This window comes from Amblyomma mixtum, chromosome 4 (assembly GCF_055824585.1).
Source record: "Amblyomma mixtum isolate Tamu chromosome 4, ASM5582458v1, whole genome shotgun sequence".
In the NCBI taxonomy this organism is placed as follows: domain Eukaryota; kingdom Metazoa; phylum Arthropoda; class Arachnida; order Ixodida; family Ixodidae; genus Amblyomma; species Amblyomma mixtum.
Window position 1 is genome coordinate 70,670,849 of NC_143015.1, and position 20,959 is coordinate 70,691,807.

The following is a 20,959-nucleotide window of genomic DNA, read 5'->3' on the forward strand; positions in this document are numbered from 1 at the left end:
CTTTATACCCAGGCCACCAAGACCGGACGGAGACCTCACGCAAAAAAGCCTGAATGGTGATCCAGACGTCGATGCCGGGAAAAGTAGTCTTGCATATGATTTTGAGGTTCGGAAGACGTAGATGCACTCAAGAAAATGCGAAATCAAACCACCGGGCTTGCTTACTTATGCCCCGTTTTTTTTTTTCTTTTTTTTTTTCACCTAGTAGACACGGAGTGCATTAAACTGCTTTGAGATCACCTCTCAAACACGCTTTAATCTTTCGAAATTTTTACTTTTATATGTGAAATCAACGCCTAGAGGTTCACATAGTCTAGAGCGGAGCGCGCACTAGCGTTAACCTAACATCGTGCCTGCCTAACGCGGCAGGATGCGACAAGCTGATTAAGGCAAAAACCTGCAACAGGTTGTTTGACACGCTCTTGAAAAGTCGGGCAACAACCTCGGCTCGTGCCACCTAAACATAAGAGATAGTACGGCACTTGTAATCTCTTGCATCGGTAAAGACCTTGTCATCTGCCTTATACTCCGAATACACAGTATGCATGGTTCTGTACTTTTTCTGTTTCTGGTTTTCCTGGTTCTGTATGCATGGTTCTGTACTGAAGATATTTCTGTACTTTACAGTCATCCTAGCCACACGCTCAGCAATGAGGACACGAATGGGCGAAAATCATAGCGTTGGCTGTAGGATTCAAACTTGCTCCTCCAAAGTCCCCCGGTGCTCGAGGCAGGCGCTCTCTCGTTTGAGCTGCGTTGCTTTTTTTTATCGTTTATAAAAAGATACTTTTGTGAGCGAAAAAAATGTGCTCGTACGAATAGAGTTTACACAGATCAGCGGTCACCTCAAAAAGAGAGTAACTCCTTAGCGTTCACGTGCAGCAAAAAAAAAAAAAAAACACGGAACACTAATAGTCACGCTGAGGCGACCACAGAAAGTAAAGAATCAAGTCACAGCCGGCACAAAGCGAGCAGGCGTGAGACTTAGAAACCGATGTAGATCTCTCTCGAACCGAACAGGATCTCGGTCAGCATTCATAAAAACCAGCCCCTCCACCCCCGTTTCTTTATACCTAATGCAGATATTGAGCGGCAGTCATCGAAGCACAGTTAGGGCTTCGATCCTGGCGGCCCCTGGGAAGGTGTTGGGTTCGATCCCCAGTGCCGCCGGGTAACCGCCTGTTTTCTAATGGGTACAACATTTCCCCCCACCTGGTGCTCGGCTCTTCTTGGGTGAGATGCTTGGGAAAAGTGTCTCGGAACAAACCGTTGCCTTGACGGGCCAGTTATTCGTTCCGCCGTCATGCAACGCTAAATCCGCGCGTGAGGTCATTTAGGTTATTAATAAGGCTTCCAGTACAACTCTCAGAAGGAGCCGAAATGTTTTCAAGAAACGCGTTGGGCGATCCAGTAACCCAGAAAAGCGGCGAGCACATGCTCCTCGTGAACTCGATGGTGGATTCAGCTTCAGGTAGGATGAGGGGAGCGAAGACTAAACAAGCGTTGAAACCAGTTGACGTACACAAATGCTTAAAAAATGTATTTGGAGTGTACGCTCGTTGTACAGTGTCTGGATGCCTTTCCACATTGACGCCTGGCCACAATAGTTTGCGCTATACACAGGCTTTTTTGAACTCGTCGCCGTTTTGTCAAACTTCAACATTTCCACTGAAAGGAGTAGTCAACGTTTTGTCCCAATTGCAAGTCAGACGTAACAGCCTAGGTTCTATTATATTAGTCCGATGCTCTAGTTACCTGTTTTGAAAGGCTGTGGTTTGAGTTCCATAATTCACTGGCCCGTTGTAGCAACAATGCCGCACCACGATGATGACCATTATGAATACCAATTGCCAGTGGCCGCCATTTGAAAATATATTTCATACCAACTCCGACGACTACTATTCTGGTGCACCCTACGTGCCTCCTTGCTATATTTAGTGTGTCTCTGCTCTGCTTATCCGATGTTGCGGTTTCTCTGCTTTCAAACTAATATTAGGGCAGATATACTGGTTGGCAGATTTTGCAACCCCACCACACAGGTTTACGTGTAAAATATTTTTTTTTTTCTTTTTGCACAGGCATGTTACTACTTTTCATTTCTTTAGGGAAACATAATATTTTTTCTACAGCTGCTACGTGTTTGTAGCGAAGCCTTAATGCAGTGGTCTAATTGCTCTTTAGAATGAAGCAGCTATATAAGTTTTCCATGACTTAAACTGATCCCCAAATCGCACAACAAGTATTCTGGCCACATGGCAAACCTCTGATTACCGCCATGCCCGCAGAAAAAGTTAGACCCTTTTTCAACGCCTGAGAACAAAGGCTCCACGTGCCTGTCCTCATATCCGAATGAAAAACATCCGGCCACTCGCTTTCCTGCACCCAACAGTATTCTCGCCGGTCGACACCCTCTATTACTGGCTTCCTTGGTAGGCCCGCTACCCTAATTGCCTTTCGCCGTCTTGGCTTTGGAAGACCTAAGTGTTTTTCAGATCATTAGAAGCCGGGAATGGCAAGAAGCGATGGAGCTGGGGCAGGGGCCGGAAAGCACATATCTCACTGTCGCATGGCTGCAGATCGACAACATGCGAACAACGAGCAAGAACTTGTTGACGAACCTCCAAAAGAAGAAAGCATTACAGTGCACTACGAGTGTTCTTAGGAAGATACGGCCGACTTCTGTTGGGAACTGCGGCAGCCACAAAAAAAGGCGAATCCTGAGGATTTAGGAATGCTGTTTTCTTTTGCCACGTGGAGGACCGCACGCTGGTACGAGATCAGCTATAAAAAGCCCAGCCACTGAGTCTGTACCACCACTTATTGCCCTGGTGCTCATACGAAAGCCTTGAAGCTGCGAAGATGAAGGCCTTCTTTGTCCTGCTGACGGTTGCGGTTGCGGTGTGCACCGCCGACACGGGTGAGCAAATTCCACTCAGTGAGATGCAGACTTTCACTGTGTACAAATGGGTTCCGGTACTGGAGTCTAGAGTGTCTTGAGTGTACTTGAATGGTGCAAGAGGTACATAGAAGCCGTGAACAGCCGTCAGTGTGGAGCCCACCGGCAACGCTGAACTTATAGATATTGTCACGTAGCAGTTGGTACAGGTAGCGCCGCGTCCAGACGGCAGAGGAACGCCAACACCGAGATGATGCCAGCGCGCACCGAGACGGCCAGGATGGAACGTCGAGCTTCGTCTTCTTCAGCAGCGAACCGCGTGGCGCACGAGCTGCGTGCCGAACAGCCGCCGAGCGGCTATTGTTGTAGACGCGGCATTACCCTCCCTCTCGGAAAGAGCATCGGCCCGATGCTTTAACAAGAAAATAGGGAGAAAGAAGCAAAAAACAACAGAGTAACGCACAGCACTTAGTCACTGAATGTCTCGCGAAAAATAGGGCTTCATCCGCACTACATGAACAATCTCTGGTCTCTGCTGACGGCGAGTAGTCCGGGAAGCCCCATCAGGGAGGACTTCATAGGTTACGTCGCTTAGCTGACGGAGAACTCGGTAGGGGCCGAAATACTGCTTGAGCAGTTTTTCGGAAAGGCCACGGCGTCGAATGGGGGTCCATACCCACACTTTGTCGTCCGGGGCGAACGTCATGAGTCTGTGGCGGCGGTTGTAACGTCGGGCGTCACGGTCTTGTTGGTTCAGGATGCGCACTCTTGCAAGTTGTCGAGCTTCTTCTGCCCGAAGCGTGAACTCCTCGGCGCCAACGTCGGGGTCGGGGCCATCATGGGGCAGCATTGCTTCCAACATTGTCGACACTTCGCGGCCGTACAACAGACAGAAGGGCGTCCTCCGCGTGGTTTCCTGTTGAGCCGTGTTATACGCGAAAGTAATATATGGCAGGATATTGTCCCAAGATCGATGCTCAACGTCAACATACATGGACAGCATGTCGACGAGAGTTTTGTTGAGGCGCTCGGTCAGGCCATTCGTCTGGGGATGGTAGGCGGTTGTTTTCCTGTGAGTAGTGCCACTCAGCCGCATGAGGGATTCTAAGAGTTTGGCAGTGAAAGCGGTGCCTCTATCCGTGATAATTAGTGCTGGAGCGCCATGCCGGAGGACGATGCGTTCCACGAAAAATTTCGCAGCCTCGGCTGCTGTGCCGCGCTGGAGGGCCTTGGTTTCAGCGTAGCGCGTAAGGTAATCAGTAGCGACGATAATCCACCGGTTTCCCGAAGATGAAGTTGGAAAAGGGCCGAGAAGGTCCATGCCAACTTGCTCAAACGGGAGTCTGGGCACTTGAACGGGATGTAAAAGTCCAGCTGGCTTGACAGGGGGTGTTTTTCGTCGTTGACAATTACGGCACGTGCGCACATAGTGTCGTACAGTCGCCGCAAGCTTAGGCCAGTAATAGCTCTTTTTGATCCGAGCCAGAGTGCGGGCGTAGCCGAGGTGACCTGCGGTGGGCTCGTCGTGACACGCCTGCAAGATTTCTCCACGGAGATTCGCTGGAACGACGAGGAGGTAGTCGCTTCCGGTTGGAGAAAAGTTGGCTTTGTACAGCACGTTGTTGCGCAGACAAAAGGAGGACTGGGTTCTTGCGAAGGGCTGGGGAACCTCCTCGGTACGTGCTTCCAGGAAGTCGATGAGAGGTTTCAGCGCCGGGTCCTCACGTTGCTGACTGGAAATAGTCGCTGCGTCTACGGCTGCGATGAGAGGAAAGTCTGGTTCGTCGTCGTCGCGCGCAGCCTCGACTGGATATCTGGACAAGCAGTCGGCATCGTTGTGCTGGCGCCCTGATTTATAAACGATGGACATGTCAAACTCCTGAAGGCGTAAGCTCCAACGCGCAAGGCGGCCAGAGGGATCCCGTAAGTTCGTCAACCAGCAAAGAGAGTGGTGGTCGGTTACAACTTGAAAATGCCGGCCGTACAGGTAAGGTCGAAATTTTGTCACAGCCCATACCACGGCAAGGCATTCTTTTTCGGTCGTGGAATAATTAGATTCGGCACGAGACAGAGTGCGGCTGGCGTATGCTATTACGCGCTCAGCGCCGTCCTGCCACTGGACGAGTACAGCACCGATACCCACGTTGCTGGCATCTGTGTGGACGAGAGTCTCCGCACGAGAATCGAAATGACCAAGGACAGGCGTGGTTTGCAAGCGTCGCCGTAATTCATCAAATGCCTGCTGCTGCTGTTCTGTCCACGTGAATGGGACGTCCTCTCTTGTAAGATGCGTCAACGGTGCAGCAAGTCGGGAAAAGTTGGCAATGAACCGCCGGTAATACGCGCAAAGGCCCAAAAAACGCCGGACCGTTTTCTTGTCCGAAGGAGTGGGAAAGTTGGCGACGGCAGCTGTTTTAGCAGGATCCGGCCGGACTCCACGATGGCTGACGACATGGCCCAGGAAAAGGAGCTCCTCATAACCAAAGTGGCATTTCTCGGGCTTCAACGTCAGGCCGGCAGATCGTATAGCCTGTAGCACGGTCAAGAGGCGCTGGAGGTGTTCTTCGAACGTTGGCGAAAATACAACAACGTCGTCCAGGTATACCAAGCACGTCTGCCATTTCAGGCCCGACAAAACAGCGTCCATCATTCTCTGAAATGTTGCTGGAGCTGAACACAAACCGAAAGGAAGGACCTTGAACTCATAAAGGCCATCCGGCGTCACGAACGCTGTCTTCTCGCGATCCCGCTCGTCAACTTCGATCTGCCAGTAACCACTTTTTAAGTCCAGCGAAGAAAAGTAGCGCGCGTGCCGCAACCGGTCAAGAGAGTCGTCAATGCGTGGTAACGGGTAGACGTCTTTCTTGGTAACCTGGTTAAGCTTCCGGTAGTCAACGCAAAATCGCAGACTACCATCCTTCTTCTTAACCAAAACCACAGGCGAAGCCCACGGGCTCCTCGACGGCTGAATAACACCATCCTGCAGCATCCCTTTGACTTGTTCAGCTATGGCTTCACGCTCCCGCAGTGAGACACGGTATGGGTTTTGCCGAATTGGTCGGGTACTGCAGTCCGTAATGATGCGGTGCTTAGCGAGAGGCGTCTGTTTCACTGCCGACGTAGACGAGAAACAGTCTTGGAACTGATGCAGTAGGCCGACTAGGCTCTCCCTATCGGCTGGGGTTAAGCCTGGGTTCACGTCGAGGATCAGCTGAGGTGTGCAAGAATTGGACGTTTCGCTCTGGAGGGCAAGGCAGTCGTTACTTTCGGCGATGTCCTCGAAGTATGCGACCGCAGTGCCCTTGGCGATGTGTTGCCGTTCGGTCCCGAAATTCGTTAGAAGGACATCTGCTAGGCCGTTCCGTAGCGTGACGATACCTCTGGCGATGCAGACCCCATGGGAGAGCACAAGCGCAGTGTTCTGTTCTGCTACGCCGTCAGCACTGCACAGGTCGTCACAAATGACGGTAACGAGGGCACAGGATCGCGGAGGGACGGTCACATCGGCGTCGATTATGCGCAGGGCCACTCTGCGTGGTTCGGTGTCGGCTGGAATCGTTCCAGGGGTCGAAAATGTTACCAGACGATCAGGAAGGTTTATGATAGCACCATGCTCACGCAAGAAGTCCATTCCGAGAATCAGGTCTTTGCAGCAGTGCGGCAGAACAACAAAAGTGCCAACAAAAGCAGAATTGGCAATGGTGACTCGAGCAGTGCATCTTCCGACAGGCGTCATGAGGTGACCGCCAGCAGTACGAATTTGAGGTCCATCCCAGGCTGTCTTTACCTTGCTGAGGCGATCCGCGAGGTGCTTGCTTATGATCGAAAAGTCCGCGCCTGTATCGACTAAAGCAGTCACTGGGTGCCCGTCAACGTGAATGCGGAGGTCGGCGCTAACTGCATCGGTGTCAGGGAAACTCGGGTTCACAGAATCGTGCTGCGTGACCCAGCACCTCCACCAGTGTCACGTAGCAGTTGGTACAGGTAGCGCCGCGTCCAGACGGCAGAGGAACGCCAACACCGAGATGATGCCAGCGCGCACCGAGACGGCCAGGATGGAACGTCGAGCTTCGTCTTCTTCAGCAGCGAACCGCGTGGCGCACGAGCTGCGTGCCGAACAGCCGCCGAGCGGCTATTGTTGTAGACGCGGCAGTATTTTCCTTTTTGTAAAAATGCAGGCACCAAATTGAAGGAGTTGGCTAGTGTAGACAGATTATGAAGTTCAAATGATAAGTTCCTTTGTTTAGGTTGCTCTTGGCTTCTGTCATGTATTCCATAATGAGCATCTCTTTCCCCTTCACTTGTATTTAACACGGGCCTAGAATCTGGCAGCCTTGGTGCCATGGGCAGCATAAGAGGGTTCTCGCACAACTTCCGCCCTTATCGTTCGACCATGTTGCTACGTGGCACTCGCGCAAGCACAGGACGTGCCATGTCCGCCGCTATGGACGAGGATGGCGCTGGTGAACACTCTGAAGGTTCGGCTGCAGTACCCATAAGTACCCATAATACCCATAAAACAGCAGATTGCGCAGCCGCCGCCGTAGCTCAAATAGAGCACCAGACGCGAAATTCGGAGGCCGTGGGTTCCCATCCCACCGGCAGCATGAGTTTTTTTTTCTTCTGCTTTTATTAGTCTAGAACTAATGTAGGACTAGTATGCCCTATGCAATACTGTGTCCTATATACGTCGAGTCGAATAAATATATTTCCTTTAACGAAGCCTATACTTCGCTATATACTCTTGTAAGCAGTCAAGTACTTCGCGCTCTCGCAACCTATATACAGGGTGTTTCACCCAAGACTTTGTGCAATTTTTAAAAATAAACTATTTGAATTAGATGCGCGCTTTTTTTGGCATAGCATGGTCAGTGGTGTAGTACATCATAATGCAGCTAAGACGTGCTAACTAGCAGGCTTGTTAACCAATATTTAATAGTTAACTTTTAAACTATTACCGTTGGGCTCCTTAATTATTGAGAGGCATGTAGCCCACCGTGAGTAATGTCCATATCTGTTTGTAGAATTTCGAGAACGCGATTATCCTCGGCGCTGTGGCCCAACAAATTTTGGCTATTTCGACGAGTTAGGTTCACTGGAGAGGTTGCTTTGCCTGCAAGCTTCTCAAACCGCATGTATTTTGGCGCGATGTAGGCGAAATTTGTTGGGCCACAGCGCCGAGGATAATCGCGTTCTCGAAATTCTAAAAACGGATATGGACATTACTTACGGTGGGCTGCATTCCTCTAAATAATTAAGGAGCCCAACGGTAATAGTTTAAAAGTTGACTATTAAATATTGGTTAACAAACCTGCTAGTTAGCACGTCTTAGTTGAATTATGATGTACTACACCACTGACAATGCTATGCCAGGAAAAGCGCGCATCTAATTCAAATAGCTTATTTTTAAAAATTGCAGAAAGTCTTAGGTGAAACACCCTGTATATATATGTATGCGAAATTGAGAAACGCTTCATTTAGGTAAACATTTGTTGCTAGTCGACGTTTCGGACAGAGCCTGTCCTTTTTGAAGACTAAAGATACACGGTTCTTGTTTCTCTTTTTAAAGGGTTGGCATATGTACAGATGTCGGACACATGAACCAAAACAATGAGCATAGGACGCGGGAGAGAATAACGGCTGAAATGAAAAAAATACAAAAAATAAAATGAAAACTGAAAGTAAAAAAAAAACAGAACTTAAGGGGGAATAAGGTGTGGTCGCACGTAGTACCCACGTTTGTGATAGCGGGGAGAAAAGGAAGAACGGGGGGAGGGGAAAGAAAAATAGAAAAAAAAACCGGGAGGGAAGAAGGGTCTCAGTCGCAGCACAACGGCAGCAGCATAAAGTAAAGTGTATGGAGACAGAGTGGCCGAAGCACAGAATAGATTTGAGATATTGTATCGCTGCCTTTCGCTGCCTTTTACGGTAGCAAACTTAGTAAAAAGATTTTGAATGCCAACAGCGCAACCGACGCAGACAAAGTAGAAGAAGACACAGGACAAGCGCTGACTCACAACTGAAATTTTATTCAAGGAAAGTAGTACATTTTATAGAAAAAGTGGCCAACTTATCAGCTAGTAAACACAACCCATGTTTCTACGTGGCATCAAGGTATGCAACCTCACTGTCATATAATGAAATAGATGGCTTACTGACGCATAACCTTGTTTTTTTCCTCATGTGATATGCTTCCATAATCTCCCGTGTTAATCGGGACGGGTGTTTGTAGAGGACATCACAGTAAGGCAATGAAGGAAAACAAGATTGGCAGTCTCGAACATGATCAACTAGATTATTAGATTTGTTGGCTTCCAGATTATTTGCATGCTCTTTCAAACGTGTATTGATGCAACGCCCCGTCTGCCCGATATATATTTGTCCGCATGACATTGAGATTTTGTAAACTACCTCTTCTGCGCATGGCACATACATTGTTTCGTGCTGTGATATCCTCTACAAACACCCGTCCCGATTAACACGTGAGATTATGGAAGCATATCACATGAGGAAAAAAACAAGGTTATGCGTCAGTAAGCCATCTATTTCATTATATGACAGTGAGGTTGCATACCTTGATGCCACGTAGAAACATGGGTTGTGTTTACTAGCTGATAAGTTGGCCACTTTTTCTATAAAATGTACTACTTTCCTTGAATAAAATTTCAGTTGTGAGTCGGCGCTTGTCCTGTGTTTTCTTCTACTTTGTCTGCGTCGGTTGCGCTGTTGGCATTCAATATGTACCACCAACTCGCCCGTTTGGCTATAGTGTTAGTAAAAAGGATGAGACAGCTTGGAGGGAATTCCAGGTCGAGGTATTTCCAAACCCATGGATCTATAGCAAAATATATCCAGGGCAATCCAATGCTAGCCGTGGTACACATGATCTGGACATGCCCACGTTGTAAAGACAACACAAGCACAACAAACTCATGGTAGGCTCTGATGCACAACCCAGACCTAGAAGTCCAAAGAAACATCGTCAATCAAGCTTTGGACTCCGCCGAGTCCTAAGGGGTTAAAGGGACACTGAGGAGAAATGGAAGTTGACTTGCATCGACAGAATACCAGCTCCTGATTACAAAAACGCCATTCATACTGACAACAAAGCTCTTGTAACGTAGAAAAGGGCAAGAACCAAAATACAGGTATCGCCGCCACAGGCCAAACTCGCAAGTACAAGCTTCATGGCGTGTAAGGACAAAACAGTGTTGCTAGAAGCAATAGTTCTAGCAACACTAGGACACGAGAAGCGACGAATCACTGAGGCGCAGCAAATGCATGCGCAAATCTCCTTGACGTCGCCAGATGGCGCCACGTACCCGATAGCTACGCGCGCTCCTGCAGCGCCGGGACCAATCAGCGCCTGCTCACAGCGGTATTCGGGCCCCCGGTATTCATCATCATCATCATCATCATCAGCCTGACTACACCCACTGCAGGGCAAAGGCCTCTCCCATGTCTCGCCAATTAACCCTGTCCTTAGTCAGTTGCCGCCACTGTATCCCCGCAAACTTCTTAATCTCATCCGCCCACCTAACTTTCTGCCGTCCCCTGCTACGTTTGCTTTCTCTTGGAATCCACTCCGTTACCCTTAAGGACCAGCGGTTATCTTGCCTTCGCATTACATGCCCTGCCCAAGCCCATTTCTTCTTCTTGATTTCAACTAAGATGTCATTAACCCGCGTTTGTTCCCTCACCCACTCCGCCCTCTTCCGATCTCTTAACGCTACACCTATCATTTTCCTTTCCATAGCTCGCTGCGTTGTTCTTAACTTAAGCTGAACCCTCTTTGTTAGCCTCCACGTTTCTGCTCCATAGGTGAGTACCGGTAGGATACAGCTGTTGTATACTTTTCTCTTCAGGGAATTCAGCTAACGGTAAACAAGGTACACGGTATGCTAAAGGTGTCTATTTGCGAGAACTTCGTTGACGACTTCGAGAACGGGATCCATTGCAACGCTAGCAAAACGCCGGTGCAAACGTAAACGAAGCGACGGCCGCAATAGCCGATGGATGCCTTCAACGTGCGGCCGGCGGCAGCTTTGTTTTCGGCTGCTGCTAGGACGCACTGCTGGCCGCCAGAAATCACGGAATCTGCGTTACGTCATGTGCACGTCATGTTTCACGTCACTTAGTCCTCTGTCGTCATAGGAGAATCCCAAGTTTGAATCAGAGCAACGGGAAAAACTGTTTCAACTTCGAACCCAAATTTCTTAGAAATAAATGCATCTTTCGCTGCCGGCCAAGTGGCAACAAAGCCATGAAATGCCGAACTATCGGATTTTACTATAAAAAAAATGTTAATAGAGCTCTCCTCAGTTTCCCTTTAAGGCTGACGCCCAGCGGGGGGAAGAGCACAACGTCTTGCGACCCTCCGATTTACTCTGAAATATAGTTTCTCCATCCATATACCATAATATCACTACCCCCTCCGAGGGGTTCCTTTGACCTCTGCAAGTCTGGTAATAAAAGCGATTCTGCGCATATACGCCATCATGTACCCTGTCCTCTTAAAACTTTACTTCACTAGGAACTAGAATACAATAGCAAAGTTTTTGTGAAACATCAAAAGCTCAAGGGTTTTGCTTCAAACCCATATTGCGGGGCTAATGTACAGCATCTGTGGAGTTTTAGTGTTCAGAAAGCCGACCGCGGAAGATTCTCTCATCTTTATGAGGTTTGGAACAACAGCGATTGAAAGCAAACCACGCAGCATGTCGAATACATCACCCAGGTTCCTCCCTTCTGAAAACGAATCACCTCGTCTGTGAACTACCTTGCGCATCGAGGAAGAAAAGTGAATAGCGGTAAATAGGTTATGTGAGGGGCTGCCTTTACCACCCTTAGAAAGATGGTTTTTTCAAGACAGACGTTGCCAAATATTGGGACCCAGAAAGGCAATGGCCACATTCTTTTGAGGTTGCCATTCTGTAGGTTCAGTAGTAGAAGTATCGATCGACGAGAGATGCATAGATGACACCAATACAAGTAAACTGAACGATGAGCACAGAATCTTAACCCAAGAAAATAATGTACGTGGAGTATACGATGTTAAACCAGTAAATGAATTTATTTGCGTATGCTTTACCAAATCATGTATTATGGAACTCCTCCATTCAAAACCTGACCACGCTATTGCCTGTTGTGCACGGGTGTTTTCAAAGCCTGCTCCATTTTCGGCACACTTCAACCGTGCCATAATATAAAGCAGCCATGCTTTGCTTGTACTGTGATCCAATCAGAATAACTGGCTAGGTTCATTGCAATCCTGCTGGGCTTTAAGTGTCTCTGTTAAAAGACTGTGGTTTCCCATCGATAACTTGTTGCAATGTAATAACAATAAGGCCACGCGACGCTGACAGTCAATTCATACTGGTGAACAGCGCAAGAAGGCGGGACAACGACAACGTCTTGTCGTTGTCCCGCCTTTTTGCGCTGTTCACCAGTATGAATGCATACCAACTCACCCAGATCTCAGTTTTACTAAAGGTGACAGTCAATGTCAGGAATGAATTGCCATTACCATGAATTTAAAAGTGCGTAATACCAATTCAGTCCAGAATTATTCTGGCGCATCATACATGCAGTCCTTCCAATATTCAGGGCTACTCTATAGACGTAACTGCATCTTGGATTCCAGTGCCTCCGAGCCAAAATTAGGGGAGGAACATTTGAGGGCGAATTTTAGCTCTCAAATGAATTAGTGTTTTCTTCCAGAAGCATATTACTTCTTGTCATCGCTTTTGCAAAAAAAAAATCCCCGGTTGTCCAAGGTAGTGACTCAGTGACTCTAGTAGCCACATCCTAGTAGCGAAGCCTTATTACATTGTCTTGCTCACTTTGTAAGTGAATAGGCTGTTTTGTTCTGGCATAGGTTCAACCATTCCACAAACATTGAAAGGACTTGTGTGGCCCATGGCTAAAGCTTAGTATACATTCAGACAGTCATGAAAGAATTTAGACTGTTTCACATTAAGGAACAAAGCTGCCGCGAGTCTGGGCTCATAATCTGAAAGGAACACATCCGGTAAGTGGCCCTCCAGCATCTTGCAGCTTTCATGCCGGTTAATGCCTTCCATTAGTGACTTCCTTCGCGAACCCACTATCCTAATCGGCTTTCGCCGCCTTGCTTGTGAAAGACCTAAGACTCTTTCGGCTCCTTAGAAGCGGATAATGGACAGATATGATGCAACCGTGGCGGAGGCTGATAGCGCATATCTAACCATTCCACGGCCGGACATGAACGACATCCGAACCCCAAGTAAAACACAAAAAGGAGAGGCCAAAACAAAAAAAAAACAAGTTGTGCCATGCACACCACCGTTATAGTAGGAAGATACGGCCGACTTCCGTTCTGAACTGCGGCGGCTTTGAAGTCCGTGTATCCTGCGGATGAAAGAAGGTTGCTTCTTTTTTTTTGCGCGTATCGTGGCTGCGTCCTATTACGATCTCAGTTTTAAACTGAGATCTTATTACGATCTCAGATTTTGTGTTTACCTGCTTTTGCGTCATTTTTGTCTGGAATTAGCGCAAGAGTAGCATTTCGGCACTTACGAGGTCTTCCGCAATAGGGTTGCCAGAAAGTTATAACCAGGTGAAAGATCGGCAGGGCTGATCCCATGGTAAATTCGGTGAAGTTAGGGGCTCAGGAAAACGGAAGGATATGGCAAACATGTAGTAGATTTTATAGGCCGCAGAAAAAAAAATTGAAGTGCTTTTTTCTATAACAGCCTCTGAAGGATGTTATAAGCGCGGGTTTTTGAAATCCTTATTTTTCTAATAAAAAAAGTGCGTCCAGCTAAATCTTTTCCACTATTACCCAAGTCTCAAACTGACGGCCTATGACGAAAGAAGGCTCAAAGGCAACAGCCGCAAATACTCCGCGCAAAGTGCTTAACGTTTTCTTCCTCTCTTGCCGTTCTCCTTAGGAGAGCTTTACGGCTCTTTGTTCGACATTGTTGCGACACTGGAAAAGAACTGACGGAGTGTACACGGACTTTGCGCTACATAAGTCCGGAGATAGTGCGACGAATGTCGCGCAACACAAACAGTAACAATTAAGACTCACGCGAATGCAGCCATTCACCTTCATTCTTTTTCTGGTTTAAGTTTCTAAATTCTTGCGCTCCATTGATTTGTTAATCAAATTTTATTCTTCATAAATAGCCTTTCTAGTATCGTTGCGGTCAACTGAGAGCTCTCCACAAAATACGCGTCCGTTTTTTACCTCGTAACTTAAACTTAGAATAGGCCCTTTATCTCTGTCTTGTCTGCACCGCTCTTTCAAATGATGAACCAGCCACTGGAGGTTACTTATACAGCTAAATAGATTTAGAAGTGTGCAGTTGAAATTTTAATAAAATATTTCCAATTTGATCTCTGTAATAAAGGAGTAATTACTCATTGATCTATGTGTTGTGTCGAGAGCACCAAAGCTCATTAGGTCACAACGATTTCTTTTGAAGCAGATGCGTTGTGATGAAGAATGTATCAGTTGGCTGCCGTACTCAGCATGTATCTTTTGCTGCCTCGCCCGAATGGGTGCTTGTGGCGGAACAGCAACTGACGTTTGGTGAAAATACTGAATCCTCCAGGACCTATGGGGCATCAGGTGAAAGAGACAAGCAGTTTTACCAGAATGGCTGCATGTTTTCTGCAGCGCTGCAGGATATATAGTCGTCACGCTCATCACCAACTGCACCCGAATACCCCACTTCTCAACGAACATGTGTGTAGTTCACAACAAGGAATCAATCTTCTCTTGAGAAAGCTGCGATAAAATTTTGCTTCGTAGTTTGCTTTCGTTAAGCAGACAGTGAGCATGAACAGAAATGATCCTGCATAGACAAATTCTGGTTTGCCGTTTGAAAAAAAAAAAGAGACGATAGAACGGTGTCCAAAATACCGCAAAATGTTTTGTATTTTCGCCGTAACGAAAGATTCTTATGTTGTTTGGTAGTATATTCTTTTCGTGGTACTGCAGTTTGTTCTGCAAAATTTTTCTGTAGTCAGTGGTTCTGTGCCACTTTTCTGTAATAACACAAAAAATTCTGTTCTAACAACAAGTACTTCAGTTCTTAGAGCTCGTGCATGTCAAAAAACTTTACAGATAATCTGCTTTGACGACGACAATTTTCTGTTTTGTTAATAGAGCTGGTTTTAAGGCAAATAGGCTATATCGCTTAAAATGAAGCCTTTAACCGTTAATTACGCAGGGTGAAGGAAATAAATATTATTATGGTCATCCCCTGCCGGTTTCACAAGCAAATCGCGGTAATCTGAAGGCACGTTTACATCCGGATATGCAAGAAGGGGTGTCCTTTCATACAGCCCTCATAAAGTAGCTACGTTTGACTTCATGTGTACTGCGGCCACCATGACGCGGGGGCCCGAAATAGAAGCGCTTTTCCGCTAGGCTGTGAGCATTTTGTATAAGCGAATATTAATAATTCTCTTACTCAACAGAACACACGTCTACAGATCTATCTGCGATATAGTGACAACACTTTTCTTCCAGATTTCTTCGGCGCAATCTTAACCGCTATTCTTTCACGCCCACTTCTTTTCTAGAGCCTTCCTTTCTATCCCAGCGTCTCGGTATTTACATATCGCTACGTCTTTTGTGTGTCCCCTTAAAGGCACAATTTCTCTTTGTTCTTTCTCAGGTACGCCACATTTTTTTCACACCTAGGTTTCCAGGTCGACAAGCAATTCCTCCTGCATTTTTTCCTTTGTTCTGGCATTTACAACCTTAGATTTTTCTCCCTGTTATTGTACACCTTTTCAAGAACAACTGCATGCTGCAAGTTTATAACCTGTTTGTTCGCTACGGACCTTGCACAGTGTGTTTTGCAGTGTCACTGGCCGAGTGAATCCTGTTTCGAACTTATCATCCATGATTAAAGCATCTTGTGGCCCTTCAGACTAAAGTGGTCTGATTAAGTTTCTTGCACGTGAACGTGCTTCACATAATGAAAGGCATTAGATAAAGCAAACCATAGAATTTAATTTCAATCATTTCGGGATCAAAATTGGCTGCAACAGGGGTCTAAACGTTAGGAGGATTTTCTCGGTGCTCGAAGCCCACGTCAGTGCCTGTACACAAAAGCACAAAAGGGCATGAATTAGTCCCCTATGTGCAGATGATTCCGAGCGGCCGGTGTTCAAGTTCCCGCCCGAACCCCAGCCTTGCGGAACCAACGAAGTGTGGAAGCAGTGCGTCAGCAGCAGCTGTGCCGAGACCTCGTGCAAGAGGCGCGTCGTAGGTCCGGCCTGCACGGCTGACTGCCGTTTCGGCTGCTACTGCGCCGAGGACTTCTACCGGAACGACGAAGGGAACTGTGTCACGCTGGACCAGTGCCCACCTCAACAAGGCGGTCCAGGTATATTTCATACCGCAATACTAACGAAGTACAACTACAATATGTCGACTCGCTGTCAGCCAGGCGCTGCCTCTCAAGTAATGGTAGGCCCGATAATTATCGTACTGTATACAAACTGGCATGAATAAAGGCGCTATCTATCTAATATCAATATTGCATGCCAGCGCCAAAAGCATATTAGGTAACCACAGTAAATGCTGTTGCGTTAAATTTAGCATAGGTGATTGTGAACAGGGAGGAAGGTAGCAATGAGCGTTACAGAACGGTATAGATAATGATATCCCAACTGAAATAAAGAAAAATAAAAAGGCATGGGTAGATCATGGTCTTCGGTGGGGAAGATAATCCATGGTCTCTTCCTTAACTGAATGTATTTCGAGAGAAGGCTGACTTACACGGGAGGGGCCGAGTTGAGGTGAGGCCGCAATATTTTTGAAAAAAAAAAATTGCGGCTGCCGTATCAGGTTTAATTGGAGATCACTGCAACAGACTTTTTTTGCTGCGGCGGTTCTAAACTTGTCGATGCGACTGGTGCTGGTGATGAATATGATGTTGATTACTATTATTCACAATGTGCTAATCCCGAAGTGAAAGCTAGAGCAGCGCCTACCAAATTCGCTGCCTAATCCCGACATTTGTCAGCGAAACGGAATGCTGCGTATTTAGCGGCACCCTCTCAAACACGCCCCAAGAAATTCGCCGCCATTGCAGTTCGAACCAGGCCCTGTGTGTGCCGCGCGATTACGCAACGCGTACGCCATGAGGAGTCGTTGGTTGAAGCATGTTAGAGGGGTACGAAGTGAACGCGTTGTGGCGTGTACGTCGGTGAAGTGCGTTGGTGATGCGTAGTTAAGTTAGACAACGATGACTTGCAAAAAAAACTACTGATGTTATCCAAGGGTTTCATGATAAGTGTCACGTGACAGCAATGACACGCAAAAAGATGTCGACGTCATCGAACGGTCACATGATAAGTGTCACCTGACAAAGACGACTTGCGAAGAAAAAGTTGCTCCCGTTCAAACGCAGATGCTTTCGCATTTCTCCAATGCAAGTAGACTGCAGTGCTCTCCAATTTTTCTCTGTCTGGCCTCGCACAAACTCCAGTCTATCTCTCCTCCTCCACAGCGGGGCATCGTCGGCCGTGCGGTACCAACGAGGAGTGGAAGGAGTGTGTCAGCAGCACATGTGCTGAGACCACCTGCCAGAAGCGGACCCTCGGCCCCCAATGCACCCTCGACTGCCGCCAGGGTTGCTACTGCTCCACCGGTTTCTACCGCAACTCCGAGGGCAACTGCGTCCCCTTGAACCAGTGCCCGGCGGCGTAACGGCTGCACTGCGCTTTTTTCGGTGAGCACCGCTTGAGAGATTGGCTTCACCATCTCTATAGCGACCAACCATAGGCTCCAGACCATGTCCTGGTGAGATCCAGAGTACAAACTGTGTCAACAATTTTAAGGTGAAAGCCTTTCATGGCTCATCATTCCATCCGTCCGTCGCACTGAGCCCGTCAGTCATCCCGACGACGTCATCAGTGGTGTAGTACGCCGTAACCAGAAATCGCTGCCTTCATTGCGGCATAGTATGCCGTAGCCGTTAATTAGTAATTAGCCTTTAATCACTAAGAGTAATTGCTAACTAAATGGTAATTAGTAGCTAGTCACTATACGTCTTTAGAATTTGTGATTAGTGATTAGTAATGAATTCATAATTAGAGGTTATTTGTACTTAGTAATTAGATAAAAATTAGTGATTGAGTAGTAATTGCATCACCTCATGGTTGGTGGCGCTCACATCGCTCCTTCAATCAGCAACACAAGCATCCAAACTGGCGCAGATAGGTTTTCGCCTCGCACACTTTAAATCGTCATAATGCCCTCTGAATTTTTTTTACTGCGAACTGAACATATTAACTTCGGTCGCAAAATTTAACTGAAATATTTCTGCTTCTTTAAAAGTGTTGATTTTGTGTTGGCTCTAGAATTTCAAATATGGAAATCATGCTATATCTACAGCGTAGAGGAGAATAGCAAACTTTTCTTTACTCCGATGTATGTTTACTTGTTAGGTTCATTGCTTCGAGTGCTAATGAGTGCTTGAAGATATTTTGCGGAGTAATTAATATCTTTTGCCCTTTCATCCCCAGCGGAAAACTTACTCGCACTGACCCCTATCTTTTTCAAAGCTTCTCAGAGGGTGATTAACAATGAGACTTCGACCACGCTCCTAAGATAAGAACGCAGGTTCTGAAAGTTGCCGCCACAGAGCGCATATAGCACTAAGGCTTCATCCATTGCTGCTGCGCTTGTGATACTTTTGTCCAATATAACACAGGATCTTAGGAATAATATTTATTTTCCACTTATTTAAAGACTTCGACCTTTTCATGGTAAACAAACATATTCTGGGCCCTGTCACAGGCGAGAGTTGGTGGAGTCCTATCTCAAGAAATAGTGCAATATTGAAGAAAAGAGCGCAGAAGCAATCACGCAGGGTTGATGGTTTCATAGAATACAAATAAAAGCCTAAATCCTGTGTATCTTGCACTGGCAGTTAGATTCAGGCAAAATTTCATTTTTGGGAGACTGGCGTTTGCCAGATGATTGGTGATTGCCTTTCCGTACACGTCGCCGTGAAAAGGCGGTGGTGTTGATGAAGGGTTGCAGAATACCGGCGTCGGTACCCTGGTCGTGGTGGCCATCACAGCTGAACTCAATGCCCAATGCTAGGTAGTCCTTGTGGTGGCGGAAAGGGGACAAATTTCAGACTACTCTCCCGGAGGCCACGGCTGGGTCGGTGATGGAGCGGTGTGAGACAAGTATTGAATGCTGGAAGTTGTACGCAGGTCGAAAAGCCTCCCCGGCTCCTCCAAGAAGTTGTAGCGTATAGGAATTGACAGGAAGCGCTGGAGCGTAACATACTGCGATGGGCGGAAAGCGGTGCGATAGCGCGAGCGGGAAGAAACCAACCTCTACTAATGCTTGCATAAGAAAATGGTTCACCACTCGTCTCCCGTTTTGTGACGTCAATTACATACTTTCTATCCAGGTAACTGTTCAAACTGGCGTCACCCACAGTCACCGCGTGTGCGCCGATTACTGCGGGGCGGGGGCCTTGATTCCATCGGACACCCTGCGTGGATCGTTTTTGTCGATACAAGTCTTAGCTGCCTGGTGTCTCCTCTCAAAGGCACCACTCACAGATGGTATATTTCAACAAATATGGAAAGACAAGGATGTAGTTTGCCTCACATGTTATTGGTGCGAGAGAATTGAGACACGTTTAAGCATGAACAGGCGTTTCGTGGCATCTCACTTCATTGCCACAGAACATCTTGAGTTTTTTCGATGTTCCACCTTCAGAATTTACTGCGCGCTCACAACACGGTGGGTTTGCTGCCCAATAGATCAAACTGGAGGAAATGAAGAAAAAACTAATGGGCTTACATTGGACATGTAAGCTGCCAACCGAGAACGGCTGGCTCGTTGGAGTAAGATAGAAGGAATGAGACGGAAAACCTAACCAAAAGCTTTTCTCACAAGCACTATTTTACCTATTTTTCTTTTCAGAACACGAAGACCTGACTCTGACTTCAAGCATGAACAGCCCATTCGGAGAAACCGGAGAAAAATTTCACCTCCACGCTATCATGAGACGCTGAAGGCAAAGAGTCAGTGAATAAAATGCTGCATTCTGACCCATGTCTCTTCACACTTTGATTTTTGAACTGAGAACAATGGGGTCAATGCTGGCTGTTTATTTCAGAGCACCCAAAGTTATTAAAGAAAGCTAAGTTGATTTCGATTTTAGTTAGCGCTGGGGCTATACTGGTGGCTACAGCGGGCACCAGTATGAAGGCAGACAACCTAATTAGTTATGTGATTAAATATGCATATGAATAAAACTTCTAATCTGCATTTTCCAAGCATGCTCTATCAGTACAAATGGAGGTCGTCCTCCAAAGTTCTACCGATGAAAAAAATCAACAGGAATAACTAATTTCATTTTCGGCATTAGTGCGATTAGCATTAGCAGCTATTCATGCTTTTACCGGAAGCTACGTCACATGCCATCTGCTCACGTTGCTTCCCTCCAGCCAATGGGAATGCTCCCGTCTGGTGATGTCGCTCTCCTGGAACCAATGATAATGCTTCGGTCTGGTGTGGTCGCTTCCCTTGTCCTGATTAACGCCTTTAGACCGAAACGCAGCGGTTCGGGGTGCGTCTGGCGTATATACTACCTCCAGCATACGTTTTGCGTCCCTCTGCGCACGTCACCTCAGATTCATTCAGGCGGGCCGTCGCTATAGCCCTGAGTTTCAGTGCGTTCGATGTTACGCTTTGGTCGCCGCGTTGGAACCCAGTGCACTGTAATCACAACGCGCATTCATCCCTAACGTGACTGCATGGACTGTGGCTTTTGTGGAAAAGGTAGATAGAAAGGGTGACATTATTGGCACTTGTGTCGGCATCAAACTCGGAACGGAGTTGCGGAGCAAAGGAAGGTTAACAACCGGAGAAAAAGTGGACGTGCTTGATTCTTATGCAACTGCAAGAAACAGCAAACGTTCGGGTGGGCTGTTTTATGAATCTAAGCACCCAGGGGCGCCGCCTTCCAGCCGAGACATGGTTTGTGCGAGTTTTTAACAAGTTTCCTTCTAGAGGTAATGTGGCGTCAA

The 20,959-nt window shown here is 47.2% G+C and overlaps 1 protein-coding gene across 1 annotated transcript; it reads left to right on the plus strand.

Moving 5' to 3' along the window:
• The first annotated feature begins 2,616 nt into the window (after positions 1 to 2,616).
• LOC149346880 (serine protease inhibitor swm-1-like) lies at positions 2,617 to 19,978 on the plus strand. Its single transcript, XM_089586743.1, has 4 exons — positions 2,617 to 2,917; positions 16,042 to 16,281; positions 17,410 to 17,631; positions 19,851 to 19,978. Exons 1-3 carry the CDS (start codon positions 2,860 to 2,862, stop codon positions 17,607 to 17,609), a joined length of 498 nt encoding a protein of 165 aa, XP_089442869.1. The 5' UTR covers positions 2,617 to 2,859; the 3' UTR covers positions 17,610 to 17,631; positions 19,851 to 19,978.
• Positions 19,979 to 20,959: the final 981 nt, after the last annotated feature.

Coding starts and splice junctions, on each gene's coding strand:
- LOC149346880 (XM_089586743.1), top strand. CDS start 2,860: ATGAAGGCCTTCTTTGTCCTGCTGACGGTTGCGGTTGCGGTGTGCACC. Junction 2,918..16,041: donor GGTGTGCACCGCCGACACGG/GTGAGCAAATTC, acceptor CCCTATGTGCAG/ATGATTCCGAGCGGCCGGTG. Junction 16,282..17,409: donor ACCTCAACAAGGCGGTCCAG/GTATATTTCATA, acceptor CCTCCTCCACAG/CGGGGCATCGTCGGCCGTGC.